The sequence below is a fragment of the Mustela nivalis genome (assembly GCF_964662115.1).
Source record: "Mustela nivalis genome assembly, chromosome: 7".
Classification (NCBI taxonomy): domain Eukaryota; kingdom Metazoa; phylum Chordata; class Mammalia; order Carnivora; family Mustelidae; genus Mustela; species Mustela nivalis.
Genome location: NC_139026.1, coordinates 25315762 through 25343245, shown reverse-complemented (window position 1 = coordinate 25343245; position 27484 = coordinate 25315762). Strand labels below are relative to the sequence as shown.

The window sequence follows — 27484 nt, the reverse complement described above, 5'->3', positions numbered from 1 at the left end:
AGTTCAAGGCTTTTGAGCATAACACAGCCCTTGCTGTTCCTTCTTTTTGTCAGGTTGCTGGCCTTTCTGGTGAGGCAGGAGCTCCCAAGTGAGTGACCTAGAGTGGCTGAGACAGCCAGCAAAAGAGTGCACCCCACCCTACCCCCCCTTAGCTCCTGGTCATGTTTATTAGAGGACTTGGCCCCAACCACAGCTTAAGATTTATTTGGGACATCCTCTGCGCTGCCAGACTTGGGAAAGTGGCCCTGGAAAGTGTTGTTTCCATATCTTTCGATATAATTGGGTGTCTGTCTAAATAAATGCTTTGTAGCAGATGGTTATAGAATGGCTTATCACATTCTTGGGGAAGACTCTGCCCTCGAAATATTTATATTTAATTCTCAGACTACAAAGCACAAGATGGCCTTATTAGTGTCTTAATAACAGAAAGATTCCCACAGTAGGTTGATATTCTGGGAATGAGCCCCAGACCTAAAATTTATATAATATGTAAACCATTTCTTGGACTTGTCCTTTGCACCCGGGTTTTTCTTGAAGGGAGCTCTTTAATTTTAGAATCCACGAGAGGATGTGCTTTGGGTGTGTTTAATGATGTCATCCCGAGAGAGGCCACAGGAGCCAAAGTTCAGCGTGTTTTCTGCATTGGTTTTCTGCTTGTAGACATGATGGAAAAAATGCTCTGTTCTGGTCCCATTGCTTTTCATGGTTTTAGCATCACGTTCCCATTCTCGCTCAAAATCAATAACCCTCTGCACAGAGCCTGCCGTTCTGTACTGAAGCCAAGTATGAGATATTTTAACTAATGCATGTGTGGGGTTGCTGTTTTGTTGCCTTTTCCTTTTTTGGATAGGTGTACTTTTAAAGAAGATTGTGTACACCCAGAGAACCCTGAAAACTGGCTGGATATTTCGTCGGGAGCTAAAAAGTGCCCTCAAATTAACCTGTTCCGAAGCAGTAAAGATAAGGTAAGAGGAAAGATTATAATTTGTCTCTGTTGTCTCATTTTGCACAATTGATGCTAACTTCCTTCTGTGTGTGAATTATCTTCTAGCATTAAAGAACCTTAGTTAGAAGAGTCCATTCATTTAGTTACTAATAACTGAATGCCTGTAGATGCCGTACTCTGGGCGAGATGCTAGAGAAATAGCAGAGAACAGACAGATGGTGAGCTGCCCTCATGGAGTCTGTTGTCTTGTAGAGCTGAAGACTACCCTCATTCATTGAATTTAAAGAAAAAAAAAGAACTATTAATGTAGTAGAAAAATGTATTGTTTAAAAAAAGAAGAAGAAGAAAGTGCAGATTCATGGTCAAAAAGATTACTTAAGGGACGCCTGGGTGGCTCAGTTGGTTAAGCAGCTGCCTTCGGCTCAGGTCATGATCCCAGGGTCCTGGGATCGAGTCCCACATTGGGCTCCTTGCTCCACAGGGAGCCTGCCTCTCCCTCTGACTCTGCCTGCCACTCTGCCTGTGCTCGCTCGCTCTCTCGCTCTCTTTCTCTGACAAATAAATAAATAAAATCTTTAAAAAAAAAAAAGATTACTTAAATGTGACTTAAGGGTAGAATGTTATTTTATGGCCCTTCCCCTAATGCATGCAGGCTTCTCCTAGTAACTGTCTTATATATATGGCTTTAAGCAGTACTGGGAGAGAGGGCAAGAAACCACCATGGCCAGTGAATATTACAAATGTGGTCCCTTGGAAATCCAGTGGGCTCTTGTTATGGCCATACCACCATTGGCAGTCCCTCCGCCCTGTCACTGGCCAAGAGAAAGGACGCAATGAGAAGCATATGATTCAAACATCTCATTCACGCACGGTCCATGCCCTATGGGAATATGGAATTCCTGCCTTGTAATTTCAGCAGTGCTGTAAGGAGACATTTTCTCCCTAATTATAGTTCTTGTATTATGAATAATTGTACAGAATCCCCATCAGCAGCCAGTTGACCTGTCTGTTGAGCTTGCTCTGTTTTATTTGAATGCCACATTAACAAGGAAATGGGCCACTTTCTCTTTTCCCGTACACTTTGCCATTTCAAATAGCAAGAACCATACCACTTAAGATGATTTAACATTTAATAAAGGAGAGCCAGAGCATTTAATGAGTGATAAATAATAAAAGAATAAAGCTTTCAAGTCATAACTGATCAGAACTTACGGATTTAAAGTTATTTGGCTGTTACCACTTTCTATTGTCTTCCGGCAGGTTGGGGTTGGGGGGGGGAGGCTGTGAAAAAAGAACTTTCAAAGCCTTCATCCAAAACTCCACCAGCCCTGAGTCAGACTGAAAAAATTGTGTGAAGAAGATGCTTAGGTATCTCAGCATAGGTGTGGTCAAATTTTTCTCTTATCAGTCTTAAAAATAGCTAACTTTGGTTCTGATAGAGAATGGTTTTTTTAAAAAAATGATGTTTGAATACACCCAGGGCTCTGATAAATGGTTAAGATTATGCAAGATTTTTTAAAAATCATTTTGAAAATTTTAAGGGTGCTACTTCAGCTCAGGGTAGTAAGAGAAAGTAGCTTGTTTATTGTATGAAAGATGCTGCTTACGCAATTTGCTTACCAATCTTTGGACTCGCTGGTATAAATTAATCACCATTTCTATCTAGTTTGGAACATTGCAAAAAATATTTACCACCCAGACAACCACTAGTGCTTTCTTCTCTACCCAAATCCCACTGTGGTTTACCCAAATCCCTGTAGAAGCTTCCCACACAACCATTACCTTGCTCTCCAGCTACCATTGCTCTCAAGGTAAAGGAGATAAGAATTTAGTAATCTGAGTAAAGTTCATCTTTGAAACCAACTTTGGACTGATTATTTTAATAACATTGATAAGACATGTGATGCCATCGCTTAGTCATATTGTCTGAAAATATTTCCTACTCTTGTGGTCATCTGTGACTTACCCTAAAGTTCCAGATCTTTGTTGATTTAAGTAATACCGGATCCTGATCTACAGAGATGGCTGTCTATAGCTTGGGTCAAAGAGTGTTGGCTACCTGCCCATCATATGCCTAGTAACATTCTAGTAGCTTTCTGAGTCCAGAAAGACCCTGATATAATGCAGAGCCTCTGCTTCCAAGAAGCATCATCTCTTTACACAAATCAATTAGAAGATTGTATATCCTCATCCTCATTACAGAATCGGCATTAACAAGAAATAATTGGAGCAATTCCAGTTGGCTTGGAGGGATTTCGTGAGGTTTTGTTGAGCAAAAACAGCAAGATGCAGAAAAGTATGTGTAGCATGATCTTGTATTGATCAAAAACTCAATATATGCTATTGATATATATAGCATATATGATATGCTATTGATATAGCATGATCTACTGTATATGTTTATGTCTCTATATAATTATTTGCGCATGAAGAAAAAATATGAACGAATTCTTACTAGGTCGTAAAAATGGGCTCTCCTGATGGCGGGACTGATGATGTGGTGAGAGGGAAGGCTGAGACAAGTAGGAAAAAAAAAAAAAAGAAAAATGAAATTCTCACATACACAAACACAAAAAGGATGTGTGACATCCCATTTTTGCATTATGCAAAATCATTTGTTTACCTATAAAGAGATTGTAACAATCAGTGAAAATGGCTAATACTAATAAAAACAGAAAAGACAGAAATAGAAGTATCTCCTACAAACAACAGGACTCTTAAGGCAGAAATACCAAAAACATTCTTTTACAAATCGGATTGAAAACAAGGACTTCCACCATCACTAATGCAACGAGCATTATTTTTAAAGTTGTGTTTGGTGCAGTAACACAAGAGACAAGTAAGATATAGTTATGGGAAAGGAATAGATTAAAAAGTATCCCTATTTGCTCATCTGAAGTGGTTGTATATCTTCCAAATCTAAATATATTAGCTTTTAAAATTACTCTAATTAAAATAAAAGTGCTAAATGTTCAACAAACATTCAAATATCAATAACATCAAGTGAGGTAAAGGAGTTAAGGTCAATTAATAAAAGATCCCATTCATCGACAATAACCAAAATACTCAGGCATGAACTTAAAGGGTGAGGTGTATACCTTATATTTTAAAATCACTTTCACTGGAAGATACATGTTGAAGACAGCTACCAAAAACAGAAATTTGGGCTACGCAATAGCTTGCCTTAAACGTTCTTTCTAATGGTAATTAGTGGGGCAGTGGTCTATTGCAGCTGTTTATAATTCACGATAGAAAAACCTTACCAATAAAAAAAAAAGCATAAATAAAAATAAAAGCAAAAACACACAAAGTATTTTCTTGGAAGTTAGGAAAAAACATCTTGAATACATCCAGACACATACTACGTATCTGGGCAGTAAGCTATCATAAAAATGTCATTTTTTTCCTCAACCTATTTTCTAGATTTCATGTCATCCCAGTGAAGATTGGAATTAGACTTTTTCTTAAAAGTAATATAAATTTCAGCTGGAGTACTAAGAACTGGTCAAGAATATCCAAAATGTATTTTGGAAAAACAGAAATGTATTTAAGCTAGACCATTTCCATACAATTATAAACTTGTAGATAGCAACAATAACTCAACCCATGATTCTGTTTAAAAGTAGGAATATAGATCGTGGGAATAGGCTACAAAGCTCAGAAATAAATGTAAAAATTGTAAGATCAGATATCATAAACTAAGAAGGAACAAAAGAATTATTTCCTAAAAGAGGCTAAGATAACAGACTTACAATATGAAAAGATAACAATTCGTATTTTACATTAAATATAAAAATTTAAGCTAATTAAGAAATTCATAGAAAAAGCTAACCCTAAAAAACAGAAAATAGAAATGGGCATCAGATAATTGGAAGTATAATTTCCTTAGCTCTGAAGCAATGTAGTATGCATTAACAAAGGGAAAACATTCATATACTTGTCATTTCAAAATATATAACAAGAAAGATAACTAAAGCACAATTCAGGAAAACATTTGCAGCAGGCAAGATATTCATTGCAAGATATTAAATCCAGGAGAAATTAAAAAGATAAACACCAAAGAGTGGACAAAAGCTTACATTCTCACAAGAGGAGGTTTAAAGAGTTAGACATAGTTAGGGGAATATGTTCAACTTCACTAGCTATCTAATAAATACAAATTAAAGTGATAAGATATGCTAACATCTGGCATTGGCAATGCCAATTAGTACAGCCTTTTTGGAGAGCAATTTGCTGTTCTGTTTCAAAAGTCATAAGTATATTCATTTTATTTGAAACACTAATTCCAGGCTTTAAATTCTGAAGAAGTAACTTGAAAGAAGCAAAAATGTAAGCATGCAGATGCCATTTCGGTAGTTTTGTAGACTGAGAAACCTGGAAATAACCACATTGTTTGGCAATAAGCAGAATGGTTAAGTAAAATAAGGTCTGCCAACCTGCTAGAATGTTGTGCAGCAAGCTCTCTGGCTCTGGGGGAATTACCAGCTAATTGACATTCAAACTCTCTATTTCATTTGACTCTTTGTGTCTTCATTCCCTCTCTATCCAGCTTAGTTGGGGAAGGAGCTGTCAACCTGATAAGGATTCCCAAGTCAGGTTTATTAAGCCAGGTGTCAGCTTTTTATCCCTACTTGCCTGGAACCCACACTCACACAAAAAATACCTTCAGGTCCCTGGCTACCCTCTCCTTCCACTGCACTTGAAAAAACTTGCTATTTTCAGGTCAGCTCCAACCTGGCTTCTGCTCCAGAGTTCCCTGTAACTGTTCTTGCTGAGATCACTAGCGAACTCCTTGTAGCCATTCCAGCAGACACTGTAAACCCTCCTCTTACTTCATCTGTTGGCTGTGTTCTTGAAACCTCTCCCATTGCCCTCGCTCCCTTGGCACACCTTGTCCATGCTCTCTTCCTTCTCTCTGGCCATGCCGCAGCCTCCCTTGCTGGCTTCATCTCTCCTTGACTCTAAATACTGGAGTTGTTTTAGACCCCGTTTGCACTCTTCCTGTGGTTAGCTCTCTACTTTCTCTAAAGACCATTTTATCCACTCCCTCGTCTTCATATCTCGTCTCTGTGTTCATTGTCTCCTTTATCTCTAGCCCAGATTGCTCCTCTGAGTTCCAGGCCCATATCTAACTTGACCTATCTCTTGATTATTACACAACTATCTTGAACTACAGGCAAACACAATTGAAATCTTGCATTTTCCACCCAAAGTCTGCCTCTCCCTTGGTGTGTCACATCTCAGTACACGGTACTTCTTTCCATCTGCTTTCCTTACCCAGATCCTCCATATCCACAGGCTCTACTTCTCGTCCTGCCCCATGCTACTGCTAAAGAGTATCCTGAATCTGTCAGTTCTTTCCTTCTCTACTGTACCATCCTAGCCCAGGCTTCTATCCCATCTTAGAGATCTCTTCACACCAGATGGCCATCCAGTTTCTGAAAGGTGACATCCCCATGTTTCTGCTAGACTATAAGCTCTTCGAGGGCAGGAACCACAGCTATTTTGTTCACTAAAGCACTTAACACCTTGCACCGCCCTTGGCGTGTGTTAAGGGATTGATAAATAGGGAACCAATAAATGCAATGATTATGGTTACGTAAAAGCTATGTGAGAATTGGAAGGAAATATGGAAAATTTGATTTCACAAGAATTTCTGATTCTGTTGTTGTAGCATTTGAGTAATGAAATAAATTTAAGGCCTGTATGCATACAGGATAATATATGATCATGTGTTGAGATGTGTGTGCATCTGGGTCGAAGGAAGCAGCATGAATGAGAGCTCAGCCATTTATTGGAGGTGAGCTAGTGGGAGTAGTCTGGGTTTCGTTTCGTTGTTATGCTCTAGTCTGCTAGAGATGGTTGGGTTTCAGTCTAGTTAAGGCTGGATTATAAGAACTTTCCTTCTCTGGCAAGTTTTTACGGCTGAGAAACAGAGTGTCTTGAAAATGGAAAGATGGTGCTGACCCCAGGACTAGATTAGATGTAGCAAGCTTATTTGAGGACAAGAGACAGCAGAGTTTGAAGCTGGCCATTTGGAAAGTCCAGGTGAAAGTCAGAGGTATAACAAAAGATGAACACCTCCCAGGGTGTCTGGGGCTATGGCCCTTCGTCATAGGTGGCAAGTTACCACTCTCCTGCTCCCATCTTTCTAATGCTTAGCCCACCTTCCCACCAGATCCCTTTCATGCACCTGCTGCCAAAGGAGTCTACCACTGGTGTATTAATTCCTTGAATTTCCTTTTTTTCCCCTGACCTTCATTTTCTTTTTTTTTTTTTAACTGAAATGCAATCACCTAACATTGTGTAAATTTAAGATGTACAATGGGTTAGTTTGATACATTGATCTATTGCCATACAATTACCACTGTAACATTAACATCTCTATCCCATCACACCGCATTACTTTTTTGTGGTGGGATAACTTTCCTCTTTCAACATGAGCACTGGCTGCCTAGTTTGTTTAGGTAATTCCTTTTGGGAAGAAGTTGCTTTAGGGGAAATTTCAAAGTTTTCTCTTTGTGTCCATCTGTGTACACACACATACATATAGCCTCCCACCCCAAAACTCTGATTGTATGTTTGCCCGCAAATGAATCCTTAATTTTAAATAGATTTCATAGGTCTCCTTCCTTAACTATAATCTAATAACAGTACTGGTAAGAAATAAAGAAATGAAAAATGTATTTTAGCACCCAGGAAATCAAGGTCCAACTTCTTAAATAAACCCTGGCCCAAACAGAAATAAATGAAAAAAAAAAAAAAATCACGTGTTTGGATGGGAATACTTAATATCACAAATATATAAGATCTCCTAAAACTGATGCATATACTTAATACAATTCCAATTAAATTCATTGTCTCCCCACCCAGTTTGGGTAAGATAATCTTAAAATTTATATGGAAGAGCAATGTCTACGAGATGCTAAGAAAATTACAAAAATAACGATAGAGATTTGCCTTTTCAGATGTTAAATATATTTAAAATCACAGTAGTAAAAGCTTGACATTGGGATAGAAGTAAATCAATAGATAATTGGAACAGAGCAGAATTCAGAAATAGATTCTAGATACATGGTAATTTAATATATGACAAAAGCAGTATTTCAGGTCAGTGAGAAAAGGAGGGTATTTTTTAAGTAAGTGGTTATGACATAACTGATTAACCATCTGGATAAAAGTAAAGATGGACTCTTATCTCATACTATACATAAAAATACCTTCCAGATAGGTTATAGATAGAAGTTTAAAAAAAAAAAAAAACAAAGATGGTGGAACAATTTTATACTTTTCTATAAGCTAAAGTTTGGGAATAACTTTAAAACCAAGACAAAAACATGATACCATAAAAACGTCGTGTGGGGTAAAAGATAACCACATGTACAAGTTGCAAGACAAAGAGATTAGGAGAAAACATGTCAGAAATATGGACAGATAAGGATTACTATCTCTACAGAGCGCTCTTGAAAACTGATAAGAAAAATACACACAGAGCAGAAAAAACGGTCCGAGAATAGGAATATGAGATTCACAGAAGGGCAAAGCAAATAGTGGGTGAAACCTCTCTTTCTTTACATCTCCGGTCTGAGAAGTTCTCCTTGTCTGGCATGTCAGAGGGTGAGTTCATGTAAGGCTCGAGGATGGATGGAGAGGGTATGAAAACAACAACGTGGTTCCTGAATCTTCTTCTTCCCCACACAGACTACAGTGACTGTGGTGGGAAGCTCCCCTCCCAGGCGCGCGGAGTGGGAGTGCGCGGTGAAGAGCGCGGACACGGGCAGGCAGCTCTGTAGGGGTAAAAGTCCACCAAGCAAGCCCTGCACCTGCAGCATTCCCACGAGAGCGACCTACAAAGGTAGGTGGACTTTTGGCTGGTTTTTTTTGTTTGTAAGTGAAGAAAGCAAGAGAACCTCCTGAGCACAGATGGCCCAGGAAGCAAGTTGAATGGGAGGGAGAGTGTCTAGCCTCCCTCCCCCATAGACTCAGTCTTTGCCTACCTCCCGCTCTACCTCCCCCCTCCCCTTGGCTGTTCCCCTTGGCTCTCCCTCCTCCTAGGACTCCAGCATCCCCCTCTTCCGTGTGAGTGGAGGATGACAGCAGAAGGGGGTGCTGGAGACACCCAGGGGGTAAAGCTAGAGACCATTGGGCTGACCCTACCCAAAGGGCTCAGGTAATTCAGAGATCAGAAAAGCTGGGAACACCCTGGACAAGATGAGAAAATAGGACAGCTAATATTCTATCACCTTAACATCATTGTACCCATTCAGAAAGGAAGTATTTTTCGAGTATCTACTATGGCCCGGGCACTGTGCTAGGTGCTGGGGATATGGTGACCGAAAGACAGCTGGAGGTGGAGACAAGCAGACGACTTGTTACAATGCGGTTGTGTGAATGCACAGAGAACCGTGGGAGGTGGAGGGAAGGGGCACCTAACTGAACCTGGGCGGTGGCTGACGGAATGAAGAAATGGAGGATGAACAGAGGGGAGCCGCAGAAAAGGGAGAAGAGTGTTCCAGGCAGAGATCAACTATTATGATGGCTAATAAGAGAGAAAAGCCAAAAGAGCCAAAAGAGGTTCTATGTGGTTCAGGCAAATGGGGTAGGGACAGATGGAAAGCAGAATGATAGAAAATAGACACCAAAGAAGGCACAGTGTCTGGTGTAAAGAGCCATTTACAATCAATAAATTTTTGTTGAATGAATGAATGAATGAATGAATGTGGCCACAGGTGGAGGATGTCTAGAAGAGGAAAGGAGTGAGCTGTGAAAAATCAGATAGAAGAAAAGCCGTTGGGGTGATCCCGGTGGGGGGGACCGTGAAAGCGGGTGCCAAGACAGATAGGGATGGAGAGAAGTGGACAGATTCCAGAGATAGCTAGGAGTTATTGTGGACACACTCGGGAATCTCCGTGGGCAAGAAAGACGAGAAGTAGGGTCACATCTTTGGTACAGGCCTCCTAACATGGGACAAGATCATGATGGAATGGAGTTTTGGGGTGAGAGCTGGTATTACTCAGTTAATCCCAAATCTCTCTGAAGGGAATTTAGTGCACCAGACCAGAGCCCCAAGCTTTAAAAAATGCCTCTCAGCCTCTGGGCTCTTGGTGACTGTTTGGGATCAGATAGCTTGGAAAATGATTCCAGTTCTCCATTTTTCTTTGTTTATACTATGCAGCCTTTGTGATATGCTTCTAGTTAAATGTGGTCATTATAACGCATATATAAAATCTGTTTCTCAAGTATTTGCAATCACCTTGTAAAGCTCTTTGGTTGCATTTACAGCTTCTCTCCATTGCACCTGACCTCTGCCTGCCTTTTTCTTGGAATGCCTTGCATATTCTCAGCCAGCAAACTCACTCCAGTCCCACCTCCTGTACTCACCCAGCCCATGGTCATTGCCAACGCCCTGTCTGTGCCCTCAACCCTTTCATCAAATCCTGTTGCCCTTCTGCTCTGAAACATTGGAGGAAGAGTCACTTCCTTCATAACAGTCCAGGCTGCTCGGGCACCCCTCACAGGCCCCACAGGCACCCCCATCTTGGTAGGCAGGTGCTACGTGGAACTCAGATCACTCATAGGCTGTTTCCTTGAGTGTCCGTCCTGTCATTGTTGGGTTTTTCCACCTAAGCCATTTAATCTCTCATAGAATCACTGTAAATCCTACCAGAGCAGAGATCAAATATATACGTTTCCTTGGGATATTTCCCAGTAGTGTTTTGTGCACAGCTGACATGAAGAAAAGTGCAACTTTTCCTGGTGTTCATCACTGAACCTTGTAGATTCCACTGAAATGTGTTTTCCCTGGGAGTCTTTCCATGCTTCCTGTCTGTATGTCCATTCTACCGACATTTACAAGTGGCTGTGCCAATACTCTTGCCGGGAGGTCACTCCAGCCCTCAGACCTCTGGGTCTTTGCAGCCGGGGGTTATCCTTTCCCACATAACCACGTTATGTGGACAGAATTGTGTGTGGCATCCTGACTTCCAGAATGAACTCTACTGCTGTAGAGAAGTGTCTGAAGGTAAGGGCTTTCAGACTTTGGGAATCACACGCTAATAAAAGTTCACGAAGAAAAGTAAGGAGTGCCAACCAACTTACGCCAACTTCTTATTTGGCCAAGTGAAGGCTTTTATTTTCAAAGGCTCGTCCTCTGTCTTCATTAACTCAGAAAAGGAAGACAGTATCCTACCAACCGGATGTCGGTGAAAAACTCACAGAGGAGCACTGGTTCCTGGACACGGTGGGCTTTGAGGGGGCCACTCTGGGCTGTGACACCCAGCCCCGCCTGTACACAGTCACGTCATGGGGGAACATGCCCCACCACAGAGTCCCAGAGGCTCTCGACATGTGTTACGTCAGGATATCAAGGAGCATGGCCCTGGGATCTGTTTTTATCTGTTTCTCAAGTGATTCTGACACACCACAGTGTTGGGGAGTCGCCTTGGATACAATATAGAAGTTAAGGACATACATGATCTATGACATTTCTCCAATGCTGATTGAGCACGGTTTTTATCTTTCTTGTTACTTTATTTTTTTGAGGGGCTTCTACCCAGTGAGTATGTTTTCCAAAGCAAATAAGAGAACTTTCTATCATAGATTTGGCAACAGTTGACTCTAAGAGGCTCATGGAAGCCGGCCCATGGGAGGCACACTTCGAGTCTGTTGGGCAAATATTGGTAGTGTGGATGTTGCTGAAGCTACAGGATTTTCGTCTCTAACATTCTGGTTAGCATGTTCTAGGCAGTTCTTGCTCGGTGACTTGTTTTATTCTTATGCTGTGGCCAATTACAAGCTGAGATAGTGATCCCGGGGAGAGGATGAGATGTAAATGGGCTGTAAAATGGCTTTTTCCTAGTGATTATCCATGGGAGGCTTGGAACGCGAGGTGGGCCCGGGTCTGTTTGGAGGCTTGTGCTGTGCACTTTGGCTGCCTGATGTGAATGGCCCACGGGAAGGAACCACATACTGATTGAAATGCTGGCAAGCAGCTGGCACAGCCCCACCCTCTATGCAAAGGAGGCAAAAATATTTATTTTTTGCATTTACAGCTTTGCTTGACGATAGCGGGACTCCACCGTAAATGACATTTTTTTCCCCTTTGCTCCAGATGTTTTGGTTGTCAACGTGACATTCTCCGTCGGTTCTTGGCGTTTATCAAAAAGATTCAACTTTACCAACTGCTCATCATTAAGAGAGTAAGATTTTATTTGAAATTTAAATATTCTCTCATTGGTTTTAATTTATTTATTTGCTTTACGCCTCCATCTCCTCCGTAAAGAACTCTTTTGTGGGGTAGAACTTTCTACAGTGCCTTTTGGAGCATGGCCTAATGGGAGATAGGGGGGCCGCTGAGCTCATCACCTGTCTGGTTCAAGCCCTAATAAGGAAGGTGAAGCAGCTGAGGAGAAAAACTGGGCGTAAGTGATCCTACCAACAGGGAAATACGTTTTCCTCAGACCAAGAGGTGCCTTGGAGTGAGTCCAGGGAGGGGCATGGTGGGAGGGGGGCCACAGTGTTCTCCCCTGATCTGAAGGACGGCTTTGGGAACTTGAGTCAAGGGAGAGGGTGGGAGCATGAGCCAAGGGAAGTCATCAAGGAGGAGGACCAGATGAAATCTCTTTCATCGAAAGACCGTGTTCATTCCCACCCCCCACCGCCAACTTTTCATACCACCTTTGGCCGTGTTGGGCTACGTACCCCCCCTGAGGTAGGGCCACACCTCACTCCTTGCTTCTAAAGCAGAGAGAAGACAGGGAGGAAATGTGTTTCTCAGATTCCTGATTTTCCAGTTGAAAGATGGGTTGGAGGTTCCCATGGAAACAACAGGAAGCTGTATTATTAGTGATTCTATAGTTCATTCAGTCGTTTGATTGACCGACTCTGTGGGTATCGAATGCGAGTTTCTTTTGGCCTGGCCTGAGAACCACTGTGGCTGGGGGGCGGGGGGGATGAGTTCAGGCTCAAAACAGAGTCGGAGGGCCTCTCTACTGCTAGCCGAACAGGAGTGCCGGGACCCCATTTTCACCACTGTGGCACTCTTAAGGAGGGATCAAGTTCGGTTATTTCTAATAAACTGGTTGCATTTGGGGAGGGGGAAGAAGCCAGGCTTGGAACAGAAAGCCTCAGAAGTCTGTGAAAATGGGAAAAATGGGGGGAGAGTTACAAAGAGTTTGATGGCTCAGTGAGAGCTGAAACAGAAAGCAGGTACCCCTTCCCCCGTGTAGAGGCCAGGAGGAAGGAGGTAACTGGCCCCCGGCCCACAGCTAGGTCATTAAGAACCAGCTGCTCAGACCCGCCGTCCCCCGAGAGGGGGAGGGTGCTCTGTCCTTGAGCACCTACTTCTCTTAGGAAGGGGCTCAGTACAGGACCCACTCCTGAGGGGCCGTGATGGGAATGCAGATCACAAGCCTGCTTCGAGCACACTTAGGTGGCTGCATACACACTTCAGGGAGCCTGTGTTTCCTTCTCCCATCGAAGTGGCCATTTCTCTAGATCAGAGTCACAGAACACTTTGGCTTTCTTTTTTTTTTTTTTTTTTTGAAGACCTTAAAATACGAAGTGTGTCCCCTCTCCCTGCACTGGCTGTCCTGCAGTCCCGGTTGACCTCCTGCAGCTGTGTTTCCAGACCAACCTCAGTTTCTGTTTCTATTGTTCCTTCAACTCTGATTTTCCTATGACGAGCTTCTCAGGTCCTCTGCTGTTAATCCCCACGTGATAGGTTATTTGATGAGTAGTAGATGCAGTTCTTCCTTAATTTGACTAAAATCAAATTCTGACACCCCCTTCCCTTTACTTGCCAGGCGATACTTACACGGTCTCGCATCTTCTGGGCAGTTGAGGGGTGTCTCCACTCCAGCGAGTGAGGGCGTGCTGATCTCAGGGTGCAGACGGGGAGGTCGGTCTCCAGAGGGGAACTTACCTGAGGGTGGACAAACAGCAGAACCAGAATCAGAAACAGAGCCTGTGGGTTCTTGTTATCTACCAGCGCAGCAGGTGATCCCGAGCTTCCGGTTTCCATAGCGACAGCCCTGCAGGTGTGATGACAGTCCATCAGCCCCGGGGGCTGCCCAGAGCGGGCACGAAGTCAGTGCTGTAGCCTAGCCTCAGAGGACCGTCCTCTCTCCCCAGGGGTGGGGGGGGGGGGTCATCAGTCTGTCCAGGATTTGGGGTCCCCCCGTTTTTTAAATGCTCGCACCCCGCATCATAGAGGGATTTTCTAGGTTATGGACATTTTCCTAAAAATGCAGGAATTAAGTTGGTTTTCTGTGTTGCCAGGTGTCCAGTGTGTATTGGAACTGGCTGTGCTTGGTGTAAAAGTGAGAGGAAGTGTATCCATCCCTTCACAGCTTGTGACCCTTCTGATTACAAGCGAAGCCAGGTAAAGTACCATTTTTTGGTGTTACAAGGTTTAACCAAAAAATAAATGTTTGTGGGGCACCTGGGTGGCTCAGTGAGTTAGGCCTCTGCCTTCGGTTCAGGTCATGATCTCAGGGTCCTGGGCTCAAGCCCTGCATCAGGCTCTCTGCTCAGTAGGGAGCCTGCTTCCCTCTCTCTCTCTCTGTCTGGCTCTCTGCCTACTTGTGATCTCTGTCAAATAAATAAAATCTTTAAAAAAAAAACAAATAAATGTTTGTGACCCCCCAGTCCCAGTCTGTCTTTCATGTTTGTTTCAAACTGTAAGTGTCCCATCTGTTTGGGTGTTGAAGGGCTATTCTTCATTCCAGGAGCACTGTCCAGTCACTGTGGAGAAGCGGACACCACCCGAGACAGCAGGAGGAGGAAGATTCACGGAGAATAGGAGTAATAGGACCCATTCCGGCTTGCAGGTCAGACCCGGTTTGGGACTCCTAATGGAAAAAATTCCCCTTTTGAATGACAATACCAACTCCTCCCACTTTGAGCTCCTTTTGAAAATGCCCTGTTTTACTTTCCACCAAAATTCCCTTTTTTACCTTCGATTTTTAACCAAGTTTCACTTAATTGGCTCAATACATCAAAGGCTGTGCACTCACATAAAAGAAATTAAAATTCTGTAATTATGAAAAATGATATCGTTCCAGTAGGAGTAAAATCTTCAAGGTGACTTGGCAGCTCACTCTGGGGGAGTTAGAAGGAAGCAGAGAGTGCACAGTACTGAGGGGATTTCAGTTCGACACATTGTGGTGACTTTCCTGGGGGTTATTGGGGTGAAGGGAGTCTATGCAAAATATACCAACTAACTTCCTTCAGATTGCCTCTCTTTACTTTGCAGAGGTGACGTGACCCATAGTTAATTGTGTCAAAACAAAGAGTTGTTTCTTATGACATACACTTTTCCCCAAAAATTTTCTTCATGGAAAAATATTTTCCATCAAATTTTCTTGGAAATTCCATGGATTTCTTGGAAATTCTTGCAAATCACCAAGTTCAACCAGCAGACATGTCTGAAAAGTAAGGATAGGACAATGTGAACGTTCTAGTGGTTGTGCCCAGTGGCTGACTTCACTGAGCCGACAGGAGTTAATTGAGCATGTACTAGGTGGTGACAAACAGAAAAGGATAGGTTCTTGCTCTTATGAATCTGGAGGTTTAGCAGGGGCAGACAAATTAAAACACGACATTTCTTTTTCTAAAAAAAAAAAAAAAAAAGACTTTGTTTTCTATTTCATGACTAATCTATGGCTTTGATTTATCCATTTGCTGTTATTTAAGGTCAAGTGCCAATATAGTAGATAAGTAGCACATTTTTCATCGCTACTGAAAAGTTGATAATAACTTCCGGTGAATAACTACCAGGCAGAGGGACTGTGAATCAAAATGGATTACGAAGTTAATTAAAGGCATTAGAAAGCCTTGGTGTGCCAGTCTCTCCAGATTTGAAGTCTTTGAGGTTTTATTAAGTGGTGGGCTACTACTCTTCTCTTCCCATTAGCTCATAGAACTAAGACAGAATGACAGGTATTTGGATCAAGAATGCAGTGGCTTTTTTTTTTTTTTTTAAAGATTTTATTTATTTATTTGACAGACAGAGATCACAAGTAGGCAGAGAGGCAGGCAGAGAGAGAGAGAGAGAGAGAGAGAGAGAGGGAAGCAGGCTTCCTGCAGAGCAGGGAGCCCGATGCGGGGCTCGATCCCAGGACCCTGAGATCATGACCCGAGCCAAAGGCAGCAGCCCAAACCACTGAGCCACCCAGGCGCCCCAAGAATGCAGTGGCTTCTTAAAAGAGTTGTTGCTGTTTTAATTGTTTCCTTCAGTTTTAGCAAGACACACCTAACAATTTACCATCTTTGCCACTTCTAAGTATACAGTTAGTGGTTTTAAGGACACGCACCCTGTTGGGGAACCATCGCCACATTCCCTCTCCAGAACAGATTTCACCTTGCAAAACTGAAACTTTGTACCCATTAAAAAATAACTTCCCATTTTCTCTCCCCCCACCCTGCCCCCCGCCAGTCCCTGGCAACCACCATTCTACTTCCTGTCTCTATGAATTTGATGACACTAGGTACTTCATCTAAGGGGAGTCATATAGGAACTGTCCTTTTGTTGACTTACTTCATTTAACATAATGCCCTCAAGGTTCATCCATATTATTAGCATGGAACACGATTTCTTCCCTCTTGAAGGTCAAAAAACATTCCACTCTGTGCATATAGTACATTTTGTTTATCCATTCATCTGTGGATGGACACTTGGGTTGCTTCTACTTTTTGGCAATTGTAAATAATGCTACTATAAACATGGGTGTACAGATACCTCTTGAAAACCCTGTTTTGATTATTTAGGGAATATATCCAAAAGGGGACTTGCCAAATTGTATGGCAATCCTATTTTTAATTTTGGGGGGAATGCCGTGCTATTTTTCATGGTGTTCTTCCATGTTACATTCCCACCAACAGTGTACAAGCATTCCAGTTTCTCCACATCCTTCTAACTCTTGTGATTTTTGTGGTTGTTTTTAATGGTCACCATTCTAAGTGGGTATTAAGGTGGTATTTCATTGTAGATTTGAGTCATTTTCCCTAAAGGTTAGAGATACTGAGCATCTTTTCATGTGCTTATTGGCCATTTGTGTTTCTTCTTGGAGAAATGTCTGTTCAAGTTCTTTGCCCATTTTTCAATCAGGTTGTTTTGTTGTTGTTGAGTTCTTTATATATTCTGGATATCAACCCTTTATCAGATACATGATTTGAAAATGTTTTCTCCCATTCTATAGGTTGCCCTTTCATTCTGTGGATTGTAGACTCCGATGCACAGAAGTTCTTAATTTTGATGAAGTCCAGTTTTATTTATTTATTTTTAATTTTGTTGCCCATGCTTTTGGTGTCCTATCCAATCATTGCCAAATCCAATGTCATGAAGCTTTTTGCCCATGTTTTCTTCTAAGAGTCTTAAAGTTTTAATTCTTACTTTAGATCTTTGGTCCATTTTTAGTTAATTTTCATATATGGCATAGAGTAAGGATCCAACTTCATTCTTTTCCAGGTAGATATCCAGTTTTCCCAACACCACTTGTTGAAAGACTGGCTTTTTCCCATTTAACGCTCTTGGCACCCTTATCAAAAATCATTTCATCAGATATGCAAGGTTTTACTTCTGGGCCATCTGTTCTGTTCTGCTGGTCTATATGTCTGTCTTTATACCCCTCTCACACTGTTTTCATTACTGTAGCTTTGTAATAAGTTTTGAAATCACAAAGTGTGAGTCCTTCAACTTTATTTGTCTTTTTCAAGACTGTTCGGGAAAAAGTTAAATTTTATTTTGAGGTAATTATAGATTACATGTACTTTTAAGAAAATAATACAGAGAAATCTTCCATATCTTTTGCCCAGTTTCCATCAGTTGTAACATCTTGCAAAACTATCACACAATATCACAACCAAGAAATTGACAGGGATAACAGTCAAATACAGAACAGCTCTATCATCATACCCCCTTTCCTCCTCCCTCTCACTCCCCATTTCTAGCCCCTCATGTCTACTAATCTGTACTCCATTTCTATAATTTTGTAATTTCAAGGAGGCTGTATAAATGGAATCATCCTGACATGCCCTTTTGGGATTGGCCTTTTTAACTCAACATAATTCTCTGGAAATTCATCCAAGTTCTTTTACAGATCAATCGTGTGTTCCTTTTTTATTGCTGAGTGGTAATCCAGGCAATGACTTTTAAAATTTCTTCTATATTAGTGTCTTCCTGTGCCTTTTGACCTTTGACACTGGGCTGTTAAAAGAACTGGCTGGGTTACCAAGAGGGCAGAGCGAGGCTGAACACAACTGGGAGCCCAGGCCCATCTCGAGGGCTGCTATGCAAATGACCCTTCTTAGTCTGGAGAAAGGTATTTTGTTGATACTGGAATGTTTCCTTTAAATATATAGCTCAGGGCAGAATCCCAATTTAGGATCATAAGGAATGGTGTAGTATTGGTCACAGGAGGGATTTCTCCTGCTCTGACATATACGACTGTCTTTTGTTATCCTGGGGATGTGTAACCCCACATTTCCAGTCTGGGTCCTGTGTTAGCCTTGATTGAAGTACTGAACGCTCTTCCTAGCAGAGAAGCCACTGAGAGCTCTCCCTCCATACATCTTTCTGCGTCACCCCTGTACCGAGTGCTTCCCGTGGGCCGGGCGCTGGAGACAAGAGATGGCAACAGTGCAGACATGCTCTTTGGCTTCATGACGCTGAGCTAGAGTTGACGCTTCCTACAGGTGTCGTTTTGAGCATCTGGTTGATGCCATTATATCGAGCTTCGTAGCTGTAATGAGGAGGGCACAAACGAATCCAGCACATGTCTTGCCATCAGGCTCACGAATCTTGTACATGAGTACATAAGAAAGAATATAAAATAAAAATATTAGCATAGGAGAAGCACCAGAAAGTATGCCAACTCAGAGAGCCTGGCTGTGCCCACAGCCTTGGCTCAGTTGTTCCTATTTATTGATGCCCAGTGCCTGGCAGCTGACGGCACTGAATCAGCGTGGTTGGTGAAGGTTTTGATGGACAGATGGATTGATGGACAGAGATGGAACTTCAGCCAACCGTTGAGGGACGAAACACATGGAGACAGAGGACTGAGTGTTCTCAGCAGAGTGGCTAGTGTTAGCAAAAGCATAATGGGTCACCAGAAAATTCCAGGGCATCCATACCTGGTGGCTGGGAGACCCCAAGTAATTCAGTCTGACCAGAGATGGGTGCAGGAAATCCAGGGACACAGGGCTGACATGACCCAGTAGCCGGCATCTGTGGGGCCTTCCACACCAGGCCGAGGAGCCTGGCTTTTGTCCTCCAACAGCTGCAGAATGCTACTCAAGAGACATTTATCTTTTAAGCTGGGAATTGGCTCATCCAAGGACGTGGCACTTAGGAGACAGGATTCCTGGTTCCGGCTCGGGTTGGGCCTCCTGCCATCATGCTGGTCCAGGTACCTATCCCTAGTCCCTTTACCCGAGCTACAAATATGGTCATGTATCGGGGAGCGGCCTGCCTTAAGGAAAAACATCACCACAACAGGGAAGTGAACTCCAAACCCTATGTTTGCCCTTTGGCTGAGAAGTGTTTTCAGCTGTGGAAGCCAGTCTCTCCCAGGGGGTTGGCCCCGGGGACCCTGCACTCACTTCTCTTCCTTTTCTTAACAGTCTTCCACCTGCTGAGAGAAGCGCTGGCTGCTCTCCCTTTCCTGTTCTCACGGAAAGGTTGTGAAGGTCTATGATATGATGTTGTTCTAATATTTGCTACTCTTCGCTGTCTGCTTATCTCGGTCGGGTGGAAACGCGCCCTACAAAGCCATGTCTCCTGCTCCCGAGCATTCACCTACGTTCCCCGTGTTCTTTCTTTGTCTTTCTCGCCCCTCCTCTTCTCATCCTCCATCCTTCCGAACGTGCATCCTAATTTCTCACAGGCAGTTCGAATCGACTCCTTCACAGACCTTGCCTTTAGCAGCGAGATGAAGTTTAGGACCTACCTTGTTGCGTGGCTTCTGTGGGCGCAGCGGTGGGCTCCGTGCCATTGAAGGCACCGGCAAGTGTTTATTGATCCAGTCATTCAAACTGTGTTTATTGAGCACACTGTGTGCTAGACAGGGGGGCAAAACCTGTGCCTTCAAGGAACTTGCATTGCAGCACTTACAATATATTGGAGGAAATAAAATCCATTTTCGTGAAGCAGTTCAGTGCGTGCAACAGAAGAAGGAATAAGAAGGACCGCCGGGCTGTACTAGCTTGCACGGTGGTGACCCACAGTTGCTGAGCCTGTGCTGTGTCCTGAACACAGAGTGGCTCTTTACGTGAGCTCACAGTGTCCCCATTTTACAGACAGAGAGCTGTTGGCGTGCAGAGGATAGGTAGCTAGTAAATGATAGTCAAGAGCTCTGAACACAGGCAGTTCTGACGCCGGAGCCTACAGTTTTAACCACTACGCTACTCTGTAGGACCTCGAAGGAGGGAAACAAGCATGAAATGATGTCGTGTTCATGGTAAGAGTCAGTCTGGAGGGGAGAAAACTAACACTGGCTTCTCTTGGCATTTAACTGGCAGAGCCTGGCCCGCCCATGGCACAAACATGGGTGGGCTGAAGACCTCCAGCCAGGGCCGGGGGGTTATCAGCCTCCGAGCCCCCAGAGAGGGGAGGCTGAGGTGTGGTGAGAGTAGAGGGAGCCGACCCCAGCAAAACTGGTATCTTCTCCAGGACTAGGAGAGCCAAAGAGGCCCAAGGTGGAAAACTGAGGCCCAGAGGAGACTGGAATGGCACGAGCATCATGCTGGAGTCAAAACCCAGCAGAGGGGTGGATTTGGAGAGGTTGAGTCTAATTTACAGTCAGGCCTCTCTCCAGGTGTGGAGCTGCCCACCCTGGTCCCGGAGTCCCAGTCACCCAAGCCAGTTCTGATTTGCCACACTCGGAAGGTTAGCGGCCAAGAGTGACTACTATGGGGACTGGTCTTGGCAGCCCCTCCTGGGGCCGTATCAGCCTCCCGGTAGAGTCCCCGTGTCAGAGGCGAGCCTTGATCGCCTAGCCCAGGACCTTGGTCTGTCATCTTCTGGTCTATCTCAGTTGTCGTTCTGACTGTTGCTATGTCCCGGGACCCCCTGGAGATCGGAGGTTACATCCCAAGTTTCCTGGGGCCTGTCCCAGGGCTGCCGGGAGGGAGCGTGACCTCCTTGTTCTCTCTAGTGCTCTCCTTTTGCTTCGGCGGGACTGTATTTTCTTTCAGGATCTCACCTCCTTTTATACCGCCCCATTCCCGCTGCCGGTCACCGCTTTTTTTCACTTTCTCCATTTCATGAATACATTACTTCTGTCCTTCTCAGTCATTAATAAAGATGTTAAATAATTCTGAACCAAATATTCACCCCTGTCGAGCCCTACAGGACATTTTCCTTTAATTAGTTGTGCTACCTTTCATCTCTCTAATGTCCTTTGGTTTCAGATTTCCAGCTGGTTTTGAATCCATGTGACTTTTCATCCAGTCCTGTTTGAACTAATTTCGCCAGTGAAACTCTGAGAGACGTTTTTCTGAGCGTCGATTTGGGTCCAGGCCTACCGAGAGCTTTGCTATATTCAGATTTTTTTTAAACAGATTAATAGAGCACAATTTGGTCTTAATAAATGGAGCCTTCGTAATGCACCTCTTTCCGATGTTCTTTTCAATCATGGCAATAGTTTCTCCATTAATGTCACGGTAATTTGAATTGTGTTGACGTCAGACTTCACAAAACGTACTCTGTCAGCAGCGACCCTCTCAGACCTTTCCAGAGATAGCTATTCTTAAGGGCTGTGCTGTTTCCAATCTTCCACAGGGACTTCGCTTTAAGAAAATAAAAACAAACGGGGATTCTGTAATCACCTAATTAACCAGTTTCTAATGTGCTTTCATATACAAAATGGGAAGTAATTTCAAACCGGTGAGTGACCAGAGTTCGTAGTGTTTTATGAAATAATTTAAACTTGGGCAGCCATTGAAAAAGCGTTCTTCTGTCTGTAAAATGTAACTGACAAGAAGTGGACTGTTCTGAGGTTAATTGCCGAACAACGCAGGTTGTGAAGGTTACCGTCAGGGGTATTTGGATTTGGCGTTTGGAAATCCTTGGTCCTAAGATGAGGGTGGAGTCCTACTGTATGGCTGGAAGAAAGGATCTCTTTGTATCAAACTAGATCCTGTTTTTAAATTAACCCGTTCTGTGTGTCAGCTCGGGGGGGCCCATGACTTCTGACTGGGCTGTGAGATTAACTCTTGATTAAAATATAAAAATAGGTTTAAAGTAAGTGTGTGAAACATTTGTTGGGAGGTCATTCTTTGCCTTCTGTCTGTACAGGATTTTTAAAACCTTTATCAGTAAAAATAGAAAATGCTATATTTCTAAGAATTGTTACAGCCCCATGGTACAGCCGTATAGCTACCCGCATTTTTATTTTTTATACCTGCACAGTGTATTCGATGAGGTCCTCTTGCTAGCTCTTTAACTCACTTATTAAGAGAGGTTCTCCAAGCAAACAAAGGGCAACTAATCTGACCCTCTTTGCAAACAGACTAGAAGCATCTGCTTTCAGGAGATAGACCAGGGCTGGATTTCATCCTAGACTGCCGATGGAAACTTCTCTAAACAATAAGGTTTAAAAATAAAATCCTTTTGAAGTAGCAGGGCTCTCTCTGCTCAGGGAGAAATAAAAAGTTAATAAGGCAATGTGGTGGGTCTTCCGATGGCATTTACAGAACCGTTTAAGGAGCAAAATACAACCCCCCCCCAAAATATATATATATTTTTTTACATTAGTTATAAGGTTCTTTTTATCCTCTCCCAAGGGTAGAGAAGTAGCATTTCTTTGGGGTGTGTGAGACTCTGGTTGGAGCAGATATCCCAGTATAAATACAGGAATCCAGAAGGGCTGTCCAGAAAGAAACATGGAGATTGTGGCAGACTTGGGCGAAAATGTGAGTCTTCATTGGGATTAACATATAACAAAACACAGGCTATCTTGCTACCCTAAGGCGGCAGCGGACTTCCCCCATGCAAGGGCTGGCATGTTTCTTCTCCAAAGAGCCAGATGGTGTAAGGTTTAGGCTTCGTGAGCTCCGTGGTTTCTGCCACAACTACTCCCCACTGTAGCGCAAAGCAGCCACAGGCGAGCCATCATTGAATGGGGTGGACACTAAAATCTGCATTTCATGTATTTTCACATGTCATGGAACATTATTACTTCTTTGACATTTCTTTCATGGGTCATACAAAGGCAGGCGATGGGCTGGATTTGGCTTGCTACAGGCAGATCCACTAGTCAGCTAACTCCTGCTCTGGTGCCCACAGAGATCATGTGCCCCCACGACACCTGCTGCAGTTCTGGGGACCCCTACATGTTCAATACATATGCGTTCACTTAGCTGTCACCGTGTCAGAGTGAAGAGTAAGCCGTTAGCCATAGAGCACGCACTTGACATTTGCAAGGGATTTATCTTGAAGTCTTTGCTAATCCCCCCACTCCAAGTACCACTCCTGCAGCTAATTTCCCCCATAAAGTGCAGTTAAGTATAACAGAGTAATTAAAGTGACCCTTTCAGACCCTTCGTGATTCTATAAATATGGGGCGAAAGTCCTCTACTAAGTGATTAAAATAAATTCTGCCACGGAAATCAATTCTCTGTCACATGACATCATTGCTGGGATGACACGAACGATGAATTTACCTCAACCCACAGAACCAATCCATAGTGCTAATGAGTGTTGGTGACCGCTCTGTCATACAGCACCTGTGTTTGCCGAGGAGCAGAATCACACCTCCCTCTCAGCAGGAGGCTCTGCCCGAACAGCCCCAAAAGTCCACTGTGACAAGCATCACACCTATAAAGGAGCGGGGAACAGGAGGCTGCTTCAGGAAGCAGGTGGTAGGCAGGTGTTGGGCATGACTGATGCTCTCCCAGTGCCATTGGTGGCCTCTTTCTGGATTGGGTCCTCCACATGGATACACTGGCATTGATAGCTTAGCCGAATTTCGCATGACTCTGTGTCTCTAGCCCTGGAGGTTGTTTTCAAACATCAACTGTGCGAGTATGAAACGCTGTCATGCTAGAGATCTGCTGTACTTTATATCGGCCAGAATCAGAATTTTCTGTCCTGTTCTGATCACCCCGTCATAGAAGAACACAGACACGCAGGAAATGGTCTATACGAAAGAACGACAAAATGATCAAAACGATAGATGGTAGCATCTGTAGGAGAAAAGTGAAAGAAATCAGAATTGTCTCATCTTTGAAAGGGAAAGTGATTCTGCCATCACATGAAGGCCTTTTTCTTTTAAGGAGAATTTGTCATTTTTTTTTCCTTACCTGTGTGGAACCCTTCTGATTTTTTTAGATTTTATTTATTTATTCATTCATTCATTCATTTGAGAGAGAGAGAGAAAGAGCATGAGTGGGGGGAGAGGGAGAGAGAGAGAATTCCAAGCAGACTCTACTCTGAGTGCAGAGTCTAACACAGGGCTCCATCCCATGACCCCGAGACCGTGACCCGACCCAAAACCAAGAGTCAGACTTTTGAGGAAATTTTGTTTAGACATTGCAAGCAGAAGTAAGGTGTCTACGCGTACATGAATGGGTACCGTGGAGAAGACACAATTGACCACACCGGTTTGGCTTCTGACTATTGGATATTAGGTGGCAGATTGGGTTGATTTTCAAATAGCCCAACTGAGACAAACAAAAAATAGGCACTGCTTTCTAGGGAATTAAATTTATCCAGAATGACATTTATTCCAGCTTAATGATAACGCTTCTTGGCCTAGCTTCAGCAGACGCCTTGTCTTTCCTTTCATGTTGTTGGATGGGGAGCCGTAAGGCCCTGAGCATTTGCAAGACTCTGATGAGATCTCACCCTTCAGACAGAATGTCAGACTCTTCAACTGTATTTTCAACTGTCTTGTGAGACGAAGACTAATTGGTTTGACCTCATGCTGTCGCATGTTGAGAGACATGAATCTTCAGCACTCTTCCTTGAATTCATTGATTTCATTAAACACTGTCTGCTTGTGTTTGCAAAATGTCGTAATTTCCCAGTGATTTCTTCGAACGGCAGCACATAAACAGATTTTTTGGAACAATGCCATTTCTTAGCTTTGATCTTGTGTGTGAATCTTTATTTCCAACAGGTCTTTTACATAAAGTCCATTGAGCCACGGAAGATATCAACTTTAGGGAAAAGCAACGTGATCGTCACGGGGGCAAACTTTACCCAGGCATCCAAAATTACTATGATCCTGAAAGGAACCAGTACTTGCGAGAAGGATGTGTGAGTTGACATAATAGTCATTTATCCTTGATAATATAGTAAAAAGCTCAACCTTATGCCAGAGGCATATCATGGTGATTACGATCTTCTCAAAGTATTGCCATGTGCCAAAATGGGCCGTTGGTCTGCATATTTGATAAGACATAATTTCAAGAAGGAATAATTTAAACACCACATTTGAAGTTAATTGTGAGAGAATCTGTTCCCTCTTACCCCCAAAACCTCAGAACCCACTAATTTTAGGGCCTTGCCTATTTGAGGTCTTAATTCATATCCATTAATAAAATCAAGTATTTTGGATAACAAACATGATCTTGAAAATGATCCCCTTAGGAAATCAGTTGCATTCTTAGGAATTTGAATAGAATAGAACAGCTCTTCCAATGTATCACCCGAAGTTGAAAAAAGAAGCTTCCTGATCTGTTTTATTCGTTATAGCCTTCTCTTCATTGGATTGGTGTCAGGCTACATGAACTAAATGGAACATATGTTAGTAGTTAAAGAAAAAAAGACCAAACTCCCCAACACAGATATCTGGTTGAACATCCGTTTGAACATCATTATTTCTGGGATTTCTTTTCCCCTAACTCATCCTTTCAGTGAAACTTTGAGAGAGAAAATAATTTTTCAGTGTCTCCCCAACATTCTTGTGCAAATGTTACCCCCCAAGAGAGAAATCGTAATAATAACTCAATAGATAATTTGAGTTTTCTGCTTGTTAGCTTTTATAACTTTGAGTTAAATTGAAGTAAAAGACATCCACAATCTCTATGAAGTATAACACTGAGCTCGTTCGCATCGTGGAAATGCATAGGAGCCAACGTGTTGAAGCATGATGTTTTGGTTTTTAACTACTACAACAGATTTGTATGGCATTTTAATCTGCCATACTTATTTACTGAATTTTCTGTTTTAATTCATTTGCTGCATATCACTGCCATCCTCTTCCCCCTCCCCGCAGTAAATTTGGGATGTCTGTCATCTTGATGGAGAAAGCTGTTTGTGGGAGGCTCTGCTGTTTACCAGAATTATCAAGCACACATTAACGGCTATATCTATGCGGCATAGGCATTTTTGTGCTGTTGATCCCAGCTAAATACCTTATTGCAAAAATCTTTCATTTTGTGTAGCAAAATCTGTGAAGTTAGACACCTGTGTGTTCACCGAAAGGCAATCATCGTCACTGGAACATAAGTCGGTGTTCAGAGCATTACCCTATTTTTGACTCTTTATGCTCTCATTTCAATTCCGAATGTGTCTTGAGAGACTGCAGTTATTAGATTAAATGACTCTGAGGCCTTTCTGCGTGTAGCATTTCAGTAACCACATAAGAGTGGTGAACCCAAGTTCACGAGGAGTAAACATAATACCCAGTTAATCCTATATGGGAGTTCATGCCGTAATCCCGAACTCTTTTACTATGGTATTTTTCAAATGCCTAATTATTCTGAAGGGAAAAAATACAAGAATAATAGCAGAATGACCCACATGTCCGCCTGTCTCCTTCCAAAATTTGTAAACAAGTCTGGATTTTAATGATCACCCATTTGACAATGAATTTCCTAGAGCTTGGCTCTGAATATAAAGCTTAGAATATAAATCCGAGGAGGGTGAATGCACACTGACTCACATGCTTTTTGAATTTGCTTTTTGTTAGGATCTGTTATTACTACCTACAGGATATGTGTGTAAGCGTTAATAATCGTGCACATATCCTCTAGTGTCAATAAAGTCACGTGTAGCCTAATTACACTGAGCGTTATTCAGCACAACCCAGTCTTAATGAATTTTTGCTTTACAGAGTCATTGTAAACATGATGTACAGAGGAAGTGCAGGTTGCAGAGGGAATATTCTAGAAGGCTTTGCTTTGACCCCTAAAGGCTGTGGAGGACAGGCCCCCCTGGATATCAGAAGCACCCAGGATACTTCCAAGCAATTTCTTGTCTGCAGCTCCTTGGGAGGCAGCTTGGTTTGATGCTGATTGAACCCGGAGACCCCTAGGCTCTTGGGATGGGCTCTGGTCATGCCAGAGCATGCTGTCTGCCCTCTGAATGTCAGAATCATCTATCTCTACCTAGGATGGGGTTCTAACCTGCTCTACTGGAACTTCTCTTTTTTTTTTAAGCTTTCCACCATGGAAATTTCCAGTCATACCCAAGAGAGAAGAGTACTTCGAACTTCTCTGTACCCATCCTCCAGCTTCAAAACTTAGCAACATTTTGCCCATCTCATTTCATTTTTGGAGGGGAGGGAAGGATGGTGGCTAGGGTTTTTAGAA

The 27484-nt window shown here is 42.9% G+C and overlaps 1 protein-coding gene across 1 annotated transcript in view; it reads left to right on the top strand.

Annotated features, from left to right (window-relative positions):
• The window catches only part of PLXNC1 (plexin C1), a 143897-nt gene that overhangs the window by 53602 nt on the left and 62811 nt on the right, over positions 1-27484 (top strand). Inside the window, exons 6-11 of the mRNA XM_082739261.1 lie at positions 851-965; positions 8648-8801; positions 12057-12144; positions 14225-14327; positions 14674-14775; positions 25066-25205. Of these exons, the coding sequence (XP_082595387.1) occupies positions 851-965; positions 8648-8801; positions 12057-12144; positions 14225-14327; positions 14674-14775; positions 25066-25205 (702 nt within the window). The remainder of the gene's footprint in view (positions 1-850; positions 966-8647; positions 8802-12056; positions 12145-14224; positions 14328-14673; positions 14776-25065; positions 25206-27484) is intronic.